The sequence below is a fragment of the Lytechinus pictus genome, chromosome 2 (assembly GCF_037042905.1).
Source record: "Lytechinus pictus isolate F3 Inbred chromosome 2, Lp3.0, whole genome shotgun sequence".
Taxonomy (NCBI): Eukaryota; Metazoa; Echinodermata; class Echinoidea; order Temnopleuroida; family Toxopneustidae; genus Lytechinus; species Lytechinus pictus.
Window position 1 is genome coordinate 66,033,389 of NC_087246.1, and position 21,447 is coordinate 66,054,835.

At 36.2% G+C, this 21,447-nt stretch overlaps 1 protein-coding gene across 2 annotated transcripts; it reads right to left on the reverse strand.

The window, feature by feature from the left end:
- Positions 1–996: 996 nt before the first annotated feature.
- LOC129268592 (Y+L amino acid transporter 2-like) lies at positions 997–20,353 on the reverse strand. 2 transcript variants are annotated; one of them, XM_064095445.1, is made up of 12 exons: positions 20,200–20,353; positions 14,936–15,029; positions 14,127–14,490; positions 13,199–13,262; positions 12,613–12,674; positions 11,216–11,315; positions 8,298–8,342; positions 6,831–6,954; positions 5,792–5,898; positions 3,827–4,070; positions 3,473–3,650; positions 997–2,741 (listed from the first exon to the last, which is right to left on the reverse strand). In XM_064095445.1, the coding sequence occupies exons 1-12, from the start codon at positions 20,208–20,210 to the stop codon at positions 2,677–2,679; spliced, it is 1,458 nt and encodes a 485-aa protein (XP_063951515.1). In that variant the 5' UTR covers positions 20,211–20,353; the 3' UTR covers positions 997–2,676. The 2 variants fall into 2 exon arrangements, with proteins under 2 accessions (XP_063951515.1, XP_063951514.1); XM_064095444.1 differs by lacking the exon at positions 20,200–20,353 and having other exon boundaries at positions 14,936–15,127.
- Between the last annotated feature and the right edge of the window lie 1,094 nt (positions 20,354–21,447).

Here is a 21,447-nt window from a genome sequence, read left to right on the forward strand (position 1 = left end):
AAATAAATCAAACATGACTTGCGAAGCCCCCATGAATCGACCAATTACCAATCATGTATATAGAGAAGGATGTCATTCACGAGATTCATGGACAATTATTATCCGACTTCGGTCTTTCATAGTTTCAAGTCTTATCTTCACCTATTCTGCAGACCATTTACTGGTTAGCTCATATTACCGTCCTGAGCAAAACGCTGAAAATAACCGTATTTATTGAATTATAAGACTTAGCAATATTTTGTGAAAGCAATTAAATATATGCACGTCGTCAAGAATATTCATATGATGATGTATGTCCCCACTTATCATTACTTAGTATTTCATACTGTAAAAAAAATGTGTCAATTACATTGTCTTCCTTATAACAAAATAAATTGCGGCAATGAACGATTGCCCGTTATATCGGTTGTCAGTCCATTTTTTTTATTTTTGGTGGACAAATATGAATAAATATAATATCAAACAATAACATACAAAAGAATAAGTGGAGATTTGACATCATCAGCTTGCTTATTGCATAATCATGCTTAATCATACTAAATCACACTAAATCAAATCAAAAACTTGGTTACCCGATGTATCCAATATTCCATTTGCATTAGATCAATATGATTTCGTTTCCAATTATAGGAAATATAGACATAGCGAGGGTGTTGCGTTATATGTTTCACACGTTCAATTACGAATGCAAGATTCATGACGAAATCAGTAATTATGAATTAATACGTAGAGTCACTTTTTATCGAAATCAATGTCCCAAATAAAAAAAAATAATTGTAGGTGTTATATATAGACCACCGAATTCTAACCATAATGATTTTTTTACTTTACCTTGCACGACTAGGTGTTTCCTAAGAGTCTGCTGACTGGTCGCCTGATTATACATCATGTTTCAATAAGTTTCTGCATATTTTCAGTAGTAAATTGGATAAGCATATTCTAAAAGTAAAAGATAGACAAACTAACCATAAAAAAATCACCAGGAATTCCTTGGATATCTTAACCACTTTTGCGTTTAATTAAAAGAAAAAATAACTTATATCTGTATATCATAACTAAAAACTTGAAGGTACTCTACAGGCAAAAACTAAATACACCACATATAAGAATACTGTAGCCGAACCTTTCTTTCCAGGCGAACTGGTTCGTTTCGACCGCATACAAGCAGTTGCAGGTGTAAAATCCGTCTTTTTCATTTCTGACTCTCTGCTCCCAGTAACTTTGGAACCGAACAACCATGTTGAAGAACCGTGTGTGATTTTCTTATAATGGTAGGAAGACCATACACGGTATACTTCTCACTCAATATATCTCGTCTATCCAGTAACTCTTGCTATTTCCAGTATCTCAGTCATTTCGGTTTCTCCTGTACTTCGCCCATTCCAGTATTTTCCGTAATTTCAGTACTCTCAGCCATTTTTCAGTAATTTACGTATCTCAGTAATTTCAGTATTTTCCTTATCTCGGTACAGCATTCTCAATTCTTCTCGTCAGTACTTCCAACACTTCATACTTCTGATCTATTTCCGATTCTTGATACGTCACAACTCCGTACAACGAAATAAGAAGAAGAATTAATTTCTTATTATTTTGATGCTGAGAAAATTATATTCATCCTGTCTCTTTAGTGAGCACGAAGCCCGTCTGCGTTTAAAAATAATGGAGGCCGCTTGTTAGCCAGAAAACTTGGAGCTTATTTAAAAAACAGTTAAAGTCATAAAATAAATCTTTTGAGAGACGGTGATGGTTAATGGCACTTTGTATTATACCCAAACAGCTATTAATAATTAAAGATACATTTTAAGACAATCATACATTATAAACACCGCTATTTCTCAGCAAATAGTGTTTAATAACATTTAAAAGAAAAGCTACGTAATCGATTACAAACGATTACTGAATTTCCCTATGCAACTACATGTATATACATGGATTAAAAATTATTCTACGCTCTTCACCGTTTAGAAACCATGCTGAACATAATAAACCTTTCAATTTGTTATAATACTCTAATTGAGACAATACGTTTGACAAAGAAAAGATACTTCACTGATTGAATAATTCTATATAAGCACGACATTCAAAATACATGGAAAGTTCTTAAACAGAAATTACACATAATCCAATGAAACTACTGATGCAAAATAATACCATACAATTAATTTCTTTAATTTATGAGCCCTTTTTTTCAAAGACACTCTACCCCACTCCAGCAGTACATCAGTGACCAATGGTGATATAATTAATGCAGTGAGCAAACAAATATGTTTTACTAATCCTTTTTATAAATGCAAGTGAACGAAGCGGACCAGCAAAAGAAATATGAAATAAATTATTAGAGCTTTCGTTGACTTTGTACGTAGAATGATATTAGAATACCATAACCTGCATAATAAATTCTTGTTGGTACATTGAAATACGTATTTTATATATTTGAAATATTTATTCGATTTTAAACAATTCTCCCACCCCAGTAGTACGCCAATGTTATCGATGATTAAAATTTAATGAATATCTTGAGCACTGATCTGTGGTGTCTTTGGGTTTGTTTGGATGTCCATTGTCTGCTCGATCATATTCCGGAGTTTGTATACAAAATAAAAATGACGATTATGTCGCATAATTACAATGAAGCTTCATAATAGATCCTTACATCCAGGATGTCCTGCGAAAAGATCAGAATGTCCTTTTCTCCTGTCTCACGCAGCGGAATAACTTCTGCAGGAATCGTGTTATTTTCACTGAGGAGATAAAAAGGGGTGGGGGAGACCGGGGTGTCAATATTGATAGTAGAGAAACGGAATATCAAAGCGACAATTTTTTTAATTGATTTCTGTATGTTTTTGGAAAATGTGTTTGATGACAATGCTATAATATTGCTATATACCGATACGCTTTCAAACCATCCACTCACTTTTCATAATCAATAAATGAATCTACAAAATCATAAATCTGTTCAACATGTTCGAGGTCTGTTATTGCAACCATGGGAATATGATTATGAACTTCATATGTTTTGATCATGTCAACTTCTAGTTGAATAAGCCTATTATCTTTTCTCCATTTTGAAATGTCTATGTTATGTACAGGTAATACAACTCATTAAATCTGAAAAAAAATAATATCCGCATGAGTTCAGACTCTGACGATTATATTCATTCAAATCAATTTTCACCTGTCTTGATGGAAAAAAATAATTGTTAAACATGTATGAGTGACGAAATCGTGAGAGTTTTAATCCCTCGGGGCGGCACGAGACCCCACCACCCATGGCAACTTGCACATGTAACTTGAAATTATCGGCTTTAATTTCCATTCAATGGTTTTATATCTATCACATTAACAGTGAGCTGATATATATTTTTTAATTTACGAGTTACTTTAAATCTTATATTTTTTAATTCATAGTCATTTCTTCGAAGGTAAAATAACTTTTGTTAGAGACTTAGCAAAAATAGAAATAGAAATTTACCTGAATATGGCCGGATCCTCTTCAGTTTGTATTTGGGATGCACCATTGCGTAATAAACCGGGATAGCAACGAAAGCGAGGATGAGCGCGATGCAGTTCCTAAGGGGGTTGGCATATAACGACATCGAAGCAATGAACAAGAGGGCCGCCATGTAAACGAATGCGATCACAAGCGGAACCTGTGTAGTAATCACGATAAGGAGTGATATATCACTGAAATAGTAAAGATTGGATGAAGATATATTATGTTCAACAAAAACACAGCATAAATGATTATGTTGAAGCTTCTTAACCAAGAGATATTAGTATATTTCACAAATTACTTATTAAAACAAGCATGCTATAAGATTCTTACTTTATAGGGTCGGGGCATGTCAGGGTACTTCCATCGATAGTAAGGCACGATAGCGATAGTAACCGTTTCAAATACGACATCTATAAACCCAAGGTATTCGACCAGGACAATGATATCGTCTTCGACGAGGAAGATGAGTGCGATCACACAAGATAATATAGCAGGAAGAGGCGTGTTACGTGAGATGGACACCATGGATAAGATCTCGGGGAGGTGACCTTCTCGGGCCGATGAAAACCTTGTCCTGATAAAGAAAAAAAAAGGACAACATAAGAGCATTAAAAAGAACAACGTCCCCCCCCCCCCATCTGGTATTGGTACATTTTAGCAAAGAGCTCGAAGCTCCTTGATTTTAGCTATTTATCTATATAGTTATGCACAAATCGGATAAAATGAGATCATTCCAATTTCCTTAATAACGTGTTTACCTTTTTGCTCAATCACTGCTATTTTCGCTTCTTTTTTTTTTTTACTCAGTAATGCACAGAATATTGCAACAATGACCAGACACCCCCCCCCCTTCAGTGGTGGATCCAGGCGGGGCGCAAGAGACACACGCCCCTCTATTAATAGAGAATTTGCCATTCATCATACTACATCAATATAACTCAATTAGACAAGGGTTTGGGGATTTTCATTCATTTTTTTTTCGAGAGAATATAAATGCTTTTAGACTGAGCCAAAGTAGTATGTGTGCATTATTGGATTGACTATAATTCCGACGGCTTGTGTGTTCTAATTGAGGCGAAATCCGTATCAGATTAATCAAGGGAATATTTATCGTTCTTCTTTTCATGAAATTTCATTTTTTATCATTGCTTTGAATTATCATTATTATTTTTTGTGTGTGTCGTTGATGCTTAGAATCTTTTCATCGTTTAAGACGATGATCTTTCACATCCCACAACATGAAATTTAACGTAACAAAGTCTAAATAAACTCAAATCGTTCGTGCGCCATCTATCGTTATATGCAATCGCAATGACGCAAAGGGTGGAAGGGGAGGGATATGAATGCGAGTATGAGGTATCCCCCCCCCCCTCGTTACCAATGAAAAAACGGATAAGAATTGCTTATAATTGACGCCCATATTCAAGGTTGGCAAAATGAGCACTTTTTGTATGGTTGAATAACCTTTTAGTTTCTTATCCTCACGCCATAATTTGTGTTTTCTATGACCCCCACTGATATATTGAATATTGTATCATAGTGATTTGTATTGTTCTTATTTAAAGTGGAATTGAATTTGAAATTTAGTTTATTTATTGATTCATTTTTTACTTTTCAAATTTTATAGGAGGAAAATGTCGACTCTGTTTTGGAATTGATTGCCTTTTATCCTATTAAATTCTCGGAAAGGATCGTCGACCAATTTTACTTCAATCAATGGTTGACCGTTTACTTTTATATCGACAAGAACAATTTTTTTTTTTGGGGGGAATATGACCCCCATCCTCAGGGGTGTCACTAGGACTTTTCCGGGGGGGGGGGGTGGAGGCCCTGATTACCGACAAATATCGGTACCGATTACTGACGTCCGGCGACATGATGAGTTTTGAAAGCATTCCTCATTCCCCTTAAATAGGGACGCACCATTAAATATCCAGTGGGGGGGGGGGGGGGGAGGCTGGAAGTTTTTCAACCAAAAAAAAATATAGTTGCTATATGAGCAAAAAAAAGAAAAGTTGATTCACCATCAGAGTAAAAACAAACTTGGTCCACTGCCAAAATTCTGAATGAGGCAAAAAAAAAACTTGTCTCTGAGGACTGAGAAAAAAATACTCAAGAAGAAAGGGGGGGGGGTTGCAACAACCCAAACTTCCAGCCCCCCTGGGTATCTAATAGTGCGTGCCCTAGTCACATTTCTTTCGTCACACACAGAGGCAGTACCATCCCCTCCTCCCCCCTTAAGCGACGGCCCTCCCAATCCCTCCAAAAGCAGCCTTTGATATAGGTGTATAATACCTTGATGATTTATAAATGCTGGTGTTGGTGCTGCCCAATGAAGACATCGCAACAAACACCCAGATCATCCACGACCATCTGATTCCAAGGGAATGGATGCTGTAATCCTGAAACGAAATGGGGGAAGGGTTGTCTTTAAAGTGAATATTTATTTCGAAAGTATATGGTAGTAACGCATCGCAAGATAGATAGTTCAGAAGTTGTTGATTTCAGTAACTTCGGCTGCGAAAACTAAAGAGTAAACAGGTCGCATAATAAATAGTGTCCAAATCAACGAGTTTGCCTCTTTGTAGTTCTTTATTGTACTCATCGACCTTGACATCGAGGGCAATTATGTGGAATTGTCCTTGGCTTTGGGCAGTCAGTCATTGACATTGTCCTTGATCTTGGCCTTGTCTCTGTGGCAGGCACAACACTGCCTGAGCTTGTGTAATTCATCATTTACCCCCCCCCCATAAAAGTACCAATGCATAGATAAAAGAAGAAAAAAAATACGAAGTTACAGCTACAAATCAATTACGAATACAAATCATGAAGAAGAAGAAACAAAACATAAAACAACGGTGAGGAGAACAATATGAAAGACTAAAACGAAGTAATGGAAAAGATTTTATTAAAAGGGACAGCGACAGTATATTCCGATAGTGGACAATATAAAAGTGACGTCTTTTAGTAGAATAGTACCGAAACTTATTTGTTTTTATCCGTTGTTGTTCATTTTTCCTTACCACTTCTAAAAAAACATACCGGGGGCAGTGGCCACATTCTTAAAACAAATCAAATTGACTAGACCAGTAGTCAGCTGGGTGCAACTGATATGACAATCACTGATTATCACATTTCTGACATATATTCTACGAGTCAGAAAAAACTATGTTTTAGTAAAATACGACTAGAAAATAGTCAAATATGACTAGAATAACAGTTGTACCCCGCTGACCCTAGTAACTAGTCATTTGTTACTGTTTGTTTAAGAGTGCACTGCCCCCCCCCCCCCCGTGTGCTGCCCATTCTCATTGATGAGGGGTAAATCTCTTACCGCTGCCACCGCATCGGATGCAAGAATCTCATTAGGTGAGAGAAGCGTTAGATAGGCGACGTTGGTCATGAGGTACACCGCCGTGATCAACGACATCGAGATGACGATGCTCAGTGGAATATTTCTGGATTATGAAAAGTAAAATAATAGCTGCAGATGATTTTTAGTAGGTTTTAGTGTTTACTGTTGATATTTTGTTTTAAAAAATCTGCTTTTGAAAAGAACGCCGCCTTTATGACTAACGCTCCGACTGTGCTTTTTGTAATTAACCTCCATTTTCCCGTTGTTCTTTTCTTCCTTAACTCCGTTCCTTCTTTTTGTCCCTTATTTCCCTTCTCCATTTCAATTCCTTTGCTTCTCTTTCACTCTCATTTTTGCCATTTCTTTTATTTCCTCTCTCCCTTTCCATTCTTCTTTAAAGGTCAAGTGCACCCCAGCAAAATGTTGATCTGAATAAATAGAGAAAAATCATATTAGCATAACACTGAAAATTTCATCAAAATCGGATGTAAAACAGTGATATGCACAACTCAGTGACATGCCAAATCGTCAGTCGATGATGTCCATCACTCACTATTTCTTTTGTTTTTTTATTGTTTGAATTATACAATATTTCATTTTTTACAGATTTGACCATAGGGACCGACTTGACTGAATCATATTGTTTATATCAAACAATGCTAATTCCACATGTTCAGGGAGGAATTAATCACTGTTTCACTTGACAATGAGAAGAAAATTAGAATATCTCATATTTCATTTGATAAAATTCAAAAGAAATAGTGAGTGGATAACGTCATCAGTCTCCTCATTTGCATAACGACCAGGATGTGCATATAACTGTTTTGTGAAATTAAGCTAAACTTTAAAATGTCATAACTTTCTTATTTTACATCCGATTTTGATGAAATTTTAAGTGTTATGCTTGTTGGATATTTTTCTTTATATTCAAATCAATTTTTGTTGGGGTGGACTTGTCCTTTAAGAAATACAACCCGAAACTTTCATGGACATGGATGTTGCTTTACCTGGATACGCAGTTTACTGCCAGGATGTAAACAACAATTGTATCTTGTTGCTTTTCCGAAAGTGCAATTTTAAGAATTGTTTTTATTCAATTCAATTCAATTTAATTCAAAATTATTTCACTTTTTCAAAAATGAATAAATAAATTCCATATAATAAAATACAAAATAATAAGTGGGAATATGACATCATCAGCTTGCTAATTACATATTCATGAAGAAATACATATATAATTGTTTCGCCGAAATATTGCAAAACTTTAAAGATCCGATTTTGATGAAATTTTCAGTATTGTAATTTTCTGATTGTAATTTTTCTGTATAATCATAATATTTCAAACCTTGAGTACCCCTTCAATCTGAACCCAAAGTAAAAAAACAGATAATAGTATAAAAAAAAAACGTTGGACGGTGAATACTGTAAATTGTCTCGACGACTTACCGTGCAGGGCTCTTTACTTCTTCTGTGATTGTGGTGACAACGCTCCTGAAAAAGAGAAAGTATGAAATCAATCAATGACCCCTTTGCGGTAGTCACTCTTCATCTACAGCTGTATATATGAGGTGAGGTGACAATGACGATGGTCAAATGATGACAGTCACGTTGTGGGGATAATAATAGTGGTGATGATTTTTCTTATTATTTGATGGTGATGGGTATGAGGTTGGTGATAATGATCGTGTTGAAAATAACTATAGGCCTCATCGATGACGTTGGTGACAAAAAGGGATGCAAGAACTAATCCTACTACAGTGACTAACCTACTACCGTAACTAATCTACTACCGTGACTAATCCTAGTACCGTGACGTAACCTACTACCGTAACTATAATCCTACTATCGTGACTTATATCCTACTACCGTGACTAACCTACTACCGTAACTAATCTACTACCGTAACTAATCCTACTACCGTGACTAGACTACTACCGTATACTCCTACTATTGTGAATAACCTACTACCGTGACTAACCTTCTACCGTGACTCATATCCTACTACCGTGACTAACCTACTACCGTGACTAACCTACTACCGTGACTCATCCTACTACCGTGACTAATCCTACTACCGTAACTAATCTACTACCGTAACTAACCTACTACCGTAACTAATCCTACTACCGTGACTCATATCCTACTACCGTGACTAACCTTCTACCGTGACTAATGTACTACCGTAACTAATCTACTACCGTAACTAACCTACTACCGTGACTAATCTACTACCGTGATTAATCATACCGTAACTAATCTACTACCGAGACTAACCTACTGCCCTAACTAACTAATCCTACTACCGTGACTCATATCCTACTACCGTGACTAACCTACTGCCGTGACTAACCTACTACCGTGACTCATCCTACTACCGTGACTAATCCTACTACCGTAACTAATCTACTACCGTAACTAACCTACTACCGTAACTAATCCTACTACCGTGACTCCTATCCTACTACCGTGACTAACCTACTACCGTGACTAACCTTCTACCGTGACTAATCTACTACCGTAACTAACCTACTACCGTGACTAATCTACTACCGTGATTAATCCTACCGTAACTAATCTACTACCGTAACTAACCTACTACTGAGACTAACCTACTACCCTAACTAACTAATCCTACTACCGTGACTCATATCCTACTACCGTGACTTACATACTACCGTGACTAACCTACTACCGTGACTAATCCTACTACTACTACTACTACTACTACTACTACTACTACTACTACAACATCTACTACTGCACTTCGCTAAAAATGCCCGGATCATCAATAATTCAACAATACAACGCTTAAACTGATGAGAGGGTGAAAGATCATAGGAATCAACATTGATATTTTTACCATAACGCAACTGTAGCTATAAAGTGCACAATAAAAAATTCAAGTTTAGTCCATCTAACATAATTATATTTCAACTGCAAGACATCTGAAAGCCAAGGGGAAGCGTTTGAACGATTTGTAGGCTTAAGATAAATTTTCCCCAAAGCTCGAGCCCAAATTCATGCTTGGTAAATATTTCACCGTATTTAGATATTTGATCTCATGATGGCTAACTTTTAATGCAATGATTTAAACCGAAAAAAACATTCAAGAGGGAGGTTTAGTAGAGCCGAATGTGTTAGCTTCCTGTCAATCATTCTCATAATTCTCCTGATTATTCAATTCTAAACCTTTGAAGCAATTCACTATAGACTACAACATAACAAAGAAAGGCACAGGAAGGGGATCTGGATATACCTATTGTAGACTGACATGCTAAAGCTATAGAAAAATATACCGTGGTGCTCAAAAGTTAGTGAACCCTACCAGAAAATGAAGATATTTAGAGTGTTCAAGTTCTGCCATGCTTTATATATTTGATTGTGAAGTCAGGTGATAAATATGACCATTAAAGTTTGTTTCTCTGGCCTCGTCGAACAATGTTGTCTACATTCAACACTCGGAATGAAGGAGTGAATTTGTGGTGGGGTTCACTAACTTTTTTTTAATCACGATTGTACCTTTCAATCCGCAGTAGCTCCATGGTATTATATTATGCTTATAATTATGCAGGTAATGAGTCCAAATCTTTGAGGGTTTCATGGTTTCAGGCGTACAGGGAAAATTTTCTTAATAGTCGCGGGAATAGGAAACAAGTCGATATTTGTCGAGATGCGATAAGAAAAAATGCGATAAAAATGTGTAATAAACGTGAAGTGCCTATAAAGAAATGCAATGTATACAAGAAACAAAGATGAATGATATTAATGTTGTCATGAATATATCATCCCGATACAGGCTCGCTTAAAGGGCGAGAAGGGAGACTATATAATGAGACCTCAACTAAATGGAAAACCGTATTTTGCATCGTGTAATGATAAAACTCATATAACTTGTTATACCTGGTGAATAAAATATTAATCTATCAATCAAAATCTTTCTACTGGGAGTAGGATGGATGGTTCATTGATACTACACCATACCTCTTTCAATAGGTATTGAAATATTTCATGTACCTCGATATATTTTGACATTCTTAAACGATGATTCATATCCATTCAAATGTGAAGAGAAAAAATTGTCACCCCCCAAAAAAATACATATATATATATATTCACTAGCAAAAAGAGCCTCTTCTGACTGTTATCATCATTGTTATATTGTTAAGATCATCAGAAATCATAATCATATAATCATAACCATAATCTTATTTATTATCAGCATTACATATCATGATCATGATGATGATCATCATCATTATCGTCATCGTCATTATCATCATCATTATCATCATCACTAACGACTACACCATAATCATCAGTATTATTACCATGAGAGTTGAGAAAGAAAATTCATTATTTCCTACCATCCGTTGTAAGCCCATAACCCCGACAGAAGCCCAGTTGGTAGGAGAGCCGGATCGTATGAGGCCAAGCTGAAAGGCTCCCGAAAATTTGAAGTATAACCTGTATTACAAAAATGGAGTAAACACCAATACACAAACGGTTACGTGTGAAAATAATTCAATTTTGAACAAGTGCTAATTATTCAGAAAATAATGTATGATTTCCCGTCAATTATTATAGAATATACTATAGAGATGTCTCATCCAGAACCTTTTGATATAATTGTTTTGTAAACGAATGCACCTATTAACTTGCGCCAAGTATAAGCTGTCATACATCGGGAATATGAAGAGGCCCCCATTGACATTCTATTCCAATGTTGTATTTTATGACGAAATTTATGGTTTATGAAAATCTCTGAAAACTAGTTAAATGAAATCATGTAAAAGCAATCGATGCTAATAACGATAATATTGAAAGATAATATCGAGCTTTACTCTGCGATGCAGACTGAAAGGGTCCATAGGTAAAATAACTGGAATAGCGATGCCGGGATTGGGGAAGGGGTGGGGTTTGGGGAAACTGGACCCCCTACTTTCAATGACTAAGAACCAAGGAAAAGGGAGAAAGGGAAGAGACGCCAATGAGAAGGGAGCAAAAAAACCCACGATATTATTTTGTGGTTATAATTTCAAAAATCTATCACAAGTTAGGTTTTCATTCTAAATATGCCAAAATTTTTGCTAGCTTGATTTAAAAAAAAGAAATTTGCCCCTCAAAATCTTTGGCTTCTTACGCGACTGTGAAAACAATCCCATTAGTTCTTTATGTACAAGAATTCAATTGCCGTATTATGATTGACGTTACATCGAGTTGGAAATCCAGGCCAAATCCGTGGCTAATTGAAAAAGTTTCGTTTGCGGTGGGGGAAAAAAGTATTCAGCTATCGGACATGATCGATTGCCAGCTCAAACGAAACTTCTTTCATTTTGGGATATGATTGTATTCACGTCGAGTGAGAATCGGAAATATCCATCTTGTAATGAAATACTGGTACAATTTTGAGACATACTCTCAAACACCGTCCCAATTGCCAGTGGGGAGTAGGGAGAATGGTCAATTGTTACATCAGAGAAAGCTTCCCACAATAGCTATTGAAACTTGGCGCACCTCGACTAAAGAAAAATATTTTCCTAACTGTTAATAGCATACCTGGTATGAAATATCTTTTTTTCTTCAAGTCGTTCGTCAGTGTATACAGACTGATTTTATCTATACGTTGACTGACGATTATATATATAACCCTTTTCAACTAGGACAACGTGCAAAGTATGTTTTCTTTTCCGCCGCATTCCGGCGTAATAATTCAGACTGTGATAAGTGGCTTTCCTATTAAGAAAATAATTTAGATATGTACCTTTTGACAGGTTGTACATCCCGGTTACAATAATGATGGCGAGTCCAACTACCTTTGTTACACTTAGGGTGCGTTTATCCGCCACTTTTTTACCCTATAATCATGATTCCAATCATGATTCAAATCACGATTCTGCAGAATCACGATTGCGTTTAGTCGAAATTGAATATAATCATGATTAGAATCACAAACATGAACTACGAAAAAAAGGGCGTTTGGAAAGACGTTTCTGCAGAATCACGTACGAAAATGTTCGGATAAACGATATCGTGATTTGAATCATGATTATATGACGTCATTGTGTCGAGCTATTTCCGGTTCTTGCCAAGGCGCGCGCCCCACGTTGTCACATCACATGTACGTCGCCGACCTCCAATTAAGTGTCCAACGTTGACCTATACTTCCTGGGTCAAACTGCGCACTGTGATGCGCACTGGATCGGTCCGAATCCGAGGAGAAACAGCGTTGGAACGAAGGTCGTCTAAACCCTGATTCTGTAGTAATTGTGATTCATGTTTGTGATTTGAATCATGATTCCAATCATGATTCAAATCACGATTCTGGCTTGAGGTCGGATAAACGCAGCCATAGTACCCCAGCCAGTCTGGATGCTAAACGAGCACTGATACCATTCACTGCCAGAACAAAGACTGAAACAAAACAAAAATATTCTGGATCTTTTGCTTATTTCAACGATGAAAAGTTAACATATCATTTAATATAGCATTATGTTATATCATACGTTTCATGATATGACATTTCCAACTCATATATAACCTTCTGTCTTTTCAAAAATAAAACTGATCAGAAGTCCTTGCTTCTCATGCATGCGTAGAGACCCTCACAGTTCATATGTTTTGAAGATAAGTAAAATCCCAAAACAATCTTAACAAAACACTCTTAAAATTAAATCCTGCAGCCCTACATTGGGTCATAGACATTTATAAAACTTAGATCTACTATTCCTCCGGATCGAAGTTTGAAGCTATAGTTATCAGCATTAGCAAAAATTATCAGCATAAGATATCAGCATTATCATTGACATGACACCCAGTCGGTTTAGAGACAGTTCCGTTGGAGTGGCTGTGGTAGCAGTTTTCGCAACAACTACACAGACGCTTTCTGGAACGTAGATAATCTATTGTCAAATACCCTTCGTGACAATAAAGTCATTGTCGACGGTCAGTGAACCTAAACAGCAGGTTTGTCTGTGACTCTGGATAAACGACATATTTGCGATTATTCGTCAGCTCTGAAATATCGGACAAAACTGACTCACTGACCCTCGACAAAGGCTCCGTTGTAATTGACTTGCATTTTCAATGTATTTTCTGCGTTATATGAGTCATTCCGCATAGTTGAGCGAAAACTAGCTATTGTCTTGGATTCAAGGGAACAATACCAAACTTGTAGACCTACAGGGACGGAAGATTCGTATTGATAGTAATTATTCTATCGCAGGGCAATTTGATTCTTAAAGAAGATTTGGGACGTGCACGGTTTAGCTAACTCACGGAGGAAGAGCACGCTAAGGAATTTCAAAGACACGACGGGCACTTCCTCGCACTGGAAAAAGGGCGTCAGCAGGTAGTTTGAGATGGTGGAGATTGCAACAGCTGCTCCACACGGCATGATGACGGTTTCGAGGGCCCAGAGCCTGATAAAAGCCACCAGGGGTCCCCAGGCCTGGAGGATGAAGGTGAAGTCCCCACCAGACTTCTTCATGATGACAGCTAGTTCGGCCATTGTGAGGGCGCCACACGTCTGAATGATGGCGCATGCTATCCATAGGATGAATGAAAGGCCTACGGATCCTCCAGCACCACGAAGGACACCGGTCGGAGAAATGAAGATCCCCGTCCCAACCACAAGACCAACCTGTTTTAACAATATAATGATCGTTCAAAATATGCGGCTACCTCTTATTATGATTTACAACAACGAATCATATTAATCCATGAACACAGACTATATCCCTAAAGATTAAATAATAATTAATAAATGTAAAAATTAACCCCAAATTGTCTTCAGATTTGACATTAGAGTATGAAGACAAACAGAGTATCTATTATTTCACATGAATGTGAGATTGTTTTCTGTTCTATATAGATATCAAGTTTGTTGCTTCTTCAACAGGTGGCTGTATCCTTGAGGGGAATTAAACAATAAAACAAACATTCCTCAAAATCATTCTTCCAACACCTTATGTTTGAAAGTAAAACCCTACAGGTTACTGCTGCCAGTCACAACCAAAATATCCTGTTCTTAACTTTATCAATTTTTTTCATTCATCTAGTTAGATGATCAACTATCTACTACTCACAAAATGACAGATGCAACCAAAAATTCCAAGGTGTCGAGGTATGGCGACTTTGTCCTTGCATTCATCTTTGCTATCTCCGGCATCTTTATCATTACTGGCAAGAATGTTCATAGAAAAACAATACACATCAAACACCTTTAATAACGGTCATAAGGATTTGATATTATCATTATTCAATGAAGCATTTGAAGACTTGAGGAGTTCATGATATTAAGACATAATTATACACGCACACGTTCACAGAATTCAATGTTAGTGGTTTCCATGGCAATGAGTGTATAGACCTATGTCATTCTGATTAGTTTCACCAAGTTTTGACTTTAGATTTCATCTTCAAACAGCCATTTCAAAGAAGCTACCGTCCGGATTCACCACTTATTCTACAGCCAGTCGGTGTATTGATACATCATTCGGCCTAATATGCCAAATGACAAATATATCAAGTTGTTATTAGACTAAATGGATGTAGACTAATGATGATAGACCGACTGAGGTTAAACAAACCGACAATGGACCTAAATTATGTGTACACCGTATTGGTAATAAAATAAATTGGTTTTATTGATAGACGAAATGGCAATTAGACCAAATAATGATGGACCAAATCGGTATTAGACCAAATGGCCCTAAGACGAATCGACTATAGACCAAATAGAGATCAAACCAAATAACACTGAGACCAAGTAATAATTGGACGAAATGATGACTAGACCAACTGATTATTATATTAACTGATATTAGACCACACGATGTTAGACCAATTATTGTAATAAACACGTTAGACTGATGATGATAAACCTTTCCAGACGATAGCCTTTTTGAAATGGTTGTTTGAGGTTAAATATTGATTCAAATTTCGTTGAAAGTATTCAGAATGGTGTATTTTAAAAAAAGGTCCCAACGCAGCCTTTTGGCAAAACGGGGGGGGGGGGGGGTTGAACGAAAGGTGGAGTTCCCGATTAAACGCTACGTCCCACTCTTTCTGTACAAGCCGTCATCATAGCTGCAATACTTTATTGTGTTTATAAAGGCTAATCAAAATTATAACTGTCAAAGATTCCATCGTACGGGCATGACATCACATCAGCTCGCTCACTACATTTTCATAACAATAGGCATCTAACTTTCCCAATGGACAGTTCGAAGCTTAAAATTTCAATAACAAAATTTGATGGAATTTCAAGTACCGGCTTTATCAAGTGTTATTTCAATTATGAAAATAAAATGTTATTCAGTTATATGGAATTAAATGAATCTAAATGAAGGGTTTAGAAAAATAGAAAGATAAATAAAGTTCAACAAAAGAGAATATGACGTGATAAAAAATAACACAGAAACATGTTAACTGAATTTCGACGATTAACGTGCAAATGTATGCTTCTGTAAATGAAATTGAAAATGATAGTTAGGACGAAATCGAACGATTTTCCTTTGGTGCTAAGTATTGAATGACAAGTTTGAATGAATTTCTCTCTAAATTGAATTTCAAAAAAAAAATAAAGGAATGATATGAAACGGAACTGGATACTAAAAAGATGAAAATGAACCGTGGGTGCAGAGAGTTGCCAAAAATCGTCCGAATTTATGCATTAAGTTAAATGAAACTGTGGTGATATTGTACGGGCACCTTTACCACTTATGGTTTGGTTATAAATCATTATTCTTAATTATAGTGGGGGTTTTCTTTGTCAGAGCACCCCAGTAACAATAAAAAGTCCTCTGTGGCCAGGTCAATGAATGATGATTATACATGGCAGCTTTTGCATGAATTGACAATACAGAGTCCGCGTTTCAGAATATTTGACCAGCCACTCAAAAACCAACAATAAGTCGCCCAAAATGAATTTTAAATTTTAATATAGTTTGAAAAAACACAGCCATAGCTTTAAAATGACATATATAGTTTGTCTAAATTGATCAACAATAACCACTTAAATACTTGATTGAATGCAGAAGAAACAAAGCATGAGTTTCAGAGAGAAAACAACTTGTGAAGATTGTGTTACTCAATAATGAGATGTGCGCACTGTGCAATTTCAATTAAATTTTCAAGCAGTCCACAAAAACTTGTGTCAAACAAACTCTTGTATCTTGTCTTCTAAGTGAGTTTACAATTCGAAATTTTTACAGCATAAAGAAGAATAAATACTCCTTTGGATAAGATAATTTTAATTTATGGCTTTTGAAGACCAATTTACTATTTTGACTATTACAGAGAACCTTCCCTGGCGACTTATTGGTGGAATAAGATATAGACATTTTAAAATAGGGATTGGCAAAATGAGCATACTTTTGGCTTATATGTTTCCGACCGAGAAAAATGGTCCAAATCAACCAAATTATTGGTTGAAATATACTAGGAATTTGGTTGATTTTGACCAATGTATCTGTCGTATCAACTAAGAGAATGGTCGTTTTGACCACTCGGCGTGTAGGCCTACGTGTCGACATCCGCACATACAGGCGCGCCGGAACACTTTCAGTTTTTGGGGGGCAAAATCCCGAAGGGGGCACAATATTTTTGACAGCGTGAGATACCGAAGCGATCGAGCGGGAGAGGGTGTGGGACCCCCCACGGTAAGGACTTTGTGTAAAAATGGAGTATAAAAGTTGCGTTTCTAAGAGCATTCAAAAATAAATTTCTTGAGAATTATACATAGAATTTACTACGAAAGACTATACTCATAATTTATGAGAACCTATGAAATCTACGCGCAAAACGATCGCTTCGGAATGTGGTTTTCATGTCTGATCAATTAACTTACGTATTACGCTTATATTGACTCAAAATACCAGAAATTACATTTTTCATGCAATATCCTTTCAGAAACATTTATTTATGTACATTTACATACACGGACGACGCGAGAGAGCACAATCATCATAAGTTTCAAGTAATTCTTATCAGAACAAGGAGTAAGCAGAAGAAGCGTAACAACAGAAACAAAAGAAATTATAATGAATGTCTTTTCAAATTCAAAATGTCATACTGTTCTGACGTGGCAGACGTCGATAAGCACTTAAATCCCCATTCTATGCAAATCATTTCTGACATCAGCATTGGAGATAGTCCCTGATTATCCATGCATGGGCAATACGTTTCATATTTTGTAACTTGAGGAAAAAGAAATATGACAAGCTTAATTGTCTAACAATTTAAAACTTTTCTGAAAATCATTAAAGTTTAAAACATTACTCGATTTATGTGTTTCCTTTTGCATGTTTTGTATGGCTGGGAAGCACTTTTGGATGACTCCTTAAAAATCTTCTTTTTTCTTTACATATTTTTTGGGGAAAATGTGACCATAACTAGTTTTGTTTCCTCCCTATTGACCCACACTGGTGTTTCTTCATGACCAGGGTCGCAGTTCCAGCAAATGACGAGCCTGGCAAACGAAATTGTTTCAAACCAAAGTAATATAGGCCTTTTAAAGACTTTGAGATGGCAAACATGATCGTACGCAGCCGGGGGCCGCCGATCGAGAGAGCAAAAATTCACAAAATTCACCAAAAGTGTGCACGAAATCCTTTAATTTTATTCTAGAAAATGCAAAAGCTCCCCCATCACAAACCCCTCGCTCTTAAGTATCTTCGAAAATTTAGGTCTTGCAGCCCCACCCACCCCCGGATTTTTTTAGATTTTTGCATACATCCATGAATAACGAAAGCTGGGATAAACCAGAGAACATAGCTGCCTCTCGATCTGATTAGTAACAGGTAATGGGAAGGAGTCTTGGAATCTAAAATACAAAAGTGCTATATCATATGAGCTGAAATAGTATCAGACAAAACGCCTGCCAATCATGCCAATGAAAAGGAATCGAGGAAAATACGGGGCTATGAAAATAGTAGAGCAGTACTGTAACGCTTATTTTTCTTTTATATTCTTTATTTACATTTTTATTCATATCTCGGATAATATGATTCGGATCAAGGAAACACTTTCACAGATGATTTTATTAAACATTATCTCTAAGTTGCTTTCGAGTGGGATTCACCATTTTCACAAATTATAAATTATAATCCTCTACACATAATTATTCTGTGTGTAATTTTCTGATAACATGTCTATATTGAGTTGAAATGACCTTGGTATTTTCTTTAGGGCACTGACTTGTTATCATTGTATTAACTCAATTTATATTTAGTTGAAATGAAATAATTGAAATAAGTTTTCATAATTTAAATCTATATCTTTATTAATCTATACTTACCATTTCAGGGATGACTTACATAGGCAACAAGTATATGAGATATTGACGACCTCGAGATGTTATGCATGGTTTCTGGGCTTGACAGCTATGACATAGATTCCATAATAGTTGCTCGAGTAAACGCGCGTTAGTGATATCGGGTCCGGTCTGAGCGTTTCTGGGCGACCGCGCGTTTGTTAGCCGACACAGCCAGCATATGCATTGGTGTACAGCTTTCAATTTGCCATTCGGTTTTAGTCTGAAATGTATTCATTAAAAGGTTAAACGTTATCACGATGTAATAAGATGGAAAAGGGGCTAATTAAAGGTATGTTTCACAGAGGGACATGTTCGTCAAAAGACGCGAGGCTTAGTACTATTATGTCAGGGGCGAAATGTTTTTATTTTGACAATGGAAATGACAATTTTTAGGCAGAAAAGTGCCTTCATCGTTTACTTTTGTCCTTAAATAATTTATCAGTTTTCTTCTTTTGGGGGGCACATTGGGGGGGGGGGGCAAAATCTCGTTTTGCCCCCCCAAATTTTTATTTGGGGGGGCAAGTGCGCCCCTGCCCCCCGCTTCCGGCGCCCTTGCGCACATACACCCTATCACCATGGAGCTACTCCGTTAGTAGCTCCATGTAATCAAGGAGCTTCCAAGCTCCTTGATGGAATAATATATATATATATATATATATATATATATACCCGAAAATAAATGTATGAATTAATAAATACATCGAACGAACATTCATTTTTTCCCTGATATTTGCCTTGCCCCAAATCTGAAGAATGGATCGACGCCAAAGAAAAACAACGATTTGTCCGGGAAAAGCTAAGGCGTTTAGGTAAGACGAATGTTAAGGTAAGACGAATGAATAGATATCAGTCATTTTAAGTTAGAATTAAAGCAAAATTTGAAAAATAAATAAATCGAATTAACGAGCCCATTTCTCCATAGTGTAAATTGCTTGGTTTTGAGCCACGTGAAACTGATCTTGATGCTGAAACAGAGATTGAACATGGTAGTTTTCTTTATATTTTAATAAGGGCATTAAATGAGGCACTTACCGGTATTCCATATCGAGAGTAATATGCTGCTGATGTTCGTGATGTTATTGGAATGTCGTTGTCACAATCCGAAAACACTGCGAATGGTCAGGAAAAATCAGCTCGATTCCGTACGTTACACTTTATTCGTGATCGAATGTTAGGCTTCGGTGACTTCAGTGATCATTCAGTTCACGATGAGTAATTCGAGGGTCATGAGGGTAAAAAAAAAACATGTGTTTTGTTTCAGTCTCGTGCCACACTGATTGATAACATTTTCACTAATGATATGGAATTGGATTGTAAAGAGTGGTATATTGATTGCAAATATATTATCGGACCATCTACCTATCTTTACCCTCACACAAAGAGATGCTAAATCGTGCAAATATTCATGTGACCCTATTCGTTATGATATGTCTGAAAAAAGCTATTTCGAGTTTCGGAATCACTTAAGTAAATTATCCTGGGAGAGAATCTTAGACAGTGTAACGGCAATAAATTGCATATGACAGGTTTATGACTATATTGAATAATAATCTTTAACATCTCTTTTCCAATTGTTAAAAAAATCTATAAACATAAAAGGAAGCCCTGGCTTACGTCTGGCATATTAAAATTATGCAAGAAAAAGCTATATTGTATAAAAAGTTTTTGAAGAATCCATCGGAAATTAAACACACAAATTATAAAAGATATCGAAATATTCTTACAAAAACAATTCGAATTGCGAAACAAGACTACTATACCAAGAAAGTTTATGATAATAAAAAAGATAGTAGAAAGTTGTGGTGTGTAAATAACGAAGTCTTAGGAAGAACAAAAAAGAAAACCGCGTCTCTAAACTTCAATACAAATGATGGTTGTGTTTTTGATGATCATACTGTAATAGCAAATAGATTTAACCAATACTCTGTAAATATTGGAACTGAATCTACTGATTCATCAAATATCAATATTTCTCATTGCTTGAGTTACTTGAAAGATCATGTTTCTCAATCTATGTATTTTAAAACCGGTAGAAGAATATACGATTTTAGAGGTTGTACATGAGTTAAATCAGAGGAAAAGTCCTGGTTATGATAATATTATGACCATGATTGTAAAAAAATAGACTTATTAATGTTACCACTTTATTTTATTTTAAACTTGTCATTTGTATCTGGTGTAGTACCAAAAGGACCATGAATATCATTTTGTAAATTACCGCCCAGTTTCAGTGTTACCTGTATAAAAAAAATCTTTAACGTCTATTTTATAAACGTTTGC

Coding starts and splice junctions, on each gene's coding strand:
- LOC129268592 (XM_064095444.1), bottom strand. CDS start 15,046: ATGAACATTCTTGCCAGTAATGATAAAGATGCCGGAGATAGCAAAGAT. Junction 4,071..5,791: donor AGCATTTATAAATCATCAAG/GTATTATACACC, acceptor TTTCTTTATCAG/GACAAGGTTTTCATCGGCCC. Junction 2,742..3,472: donor GAGGATCCGGCCATATTCAG/GTAAATTTCTAT, acceptor TTATCTCCTCAG/TGAAAATAACACGATTCCTG.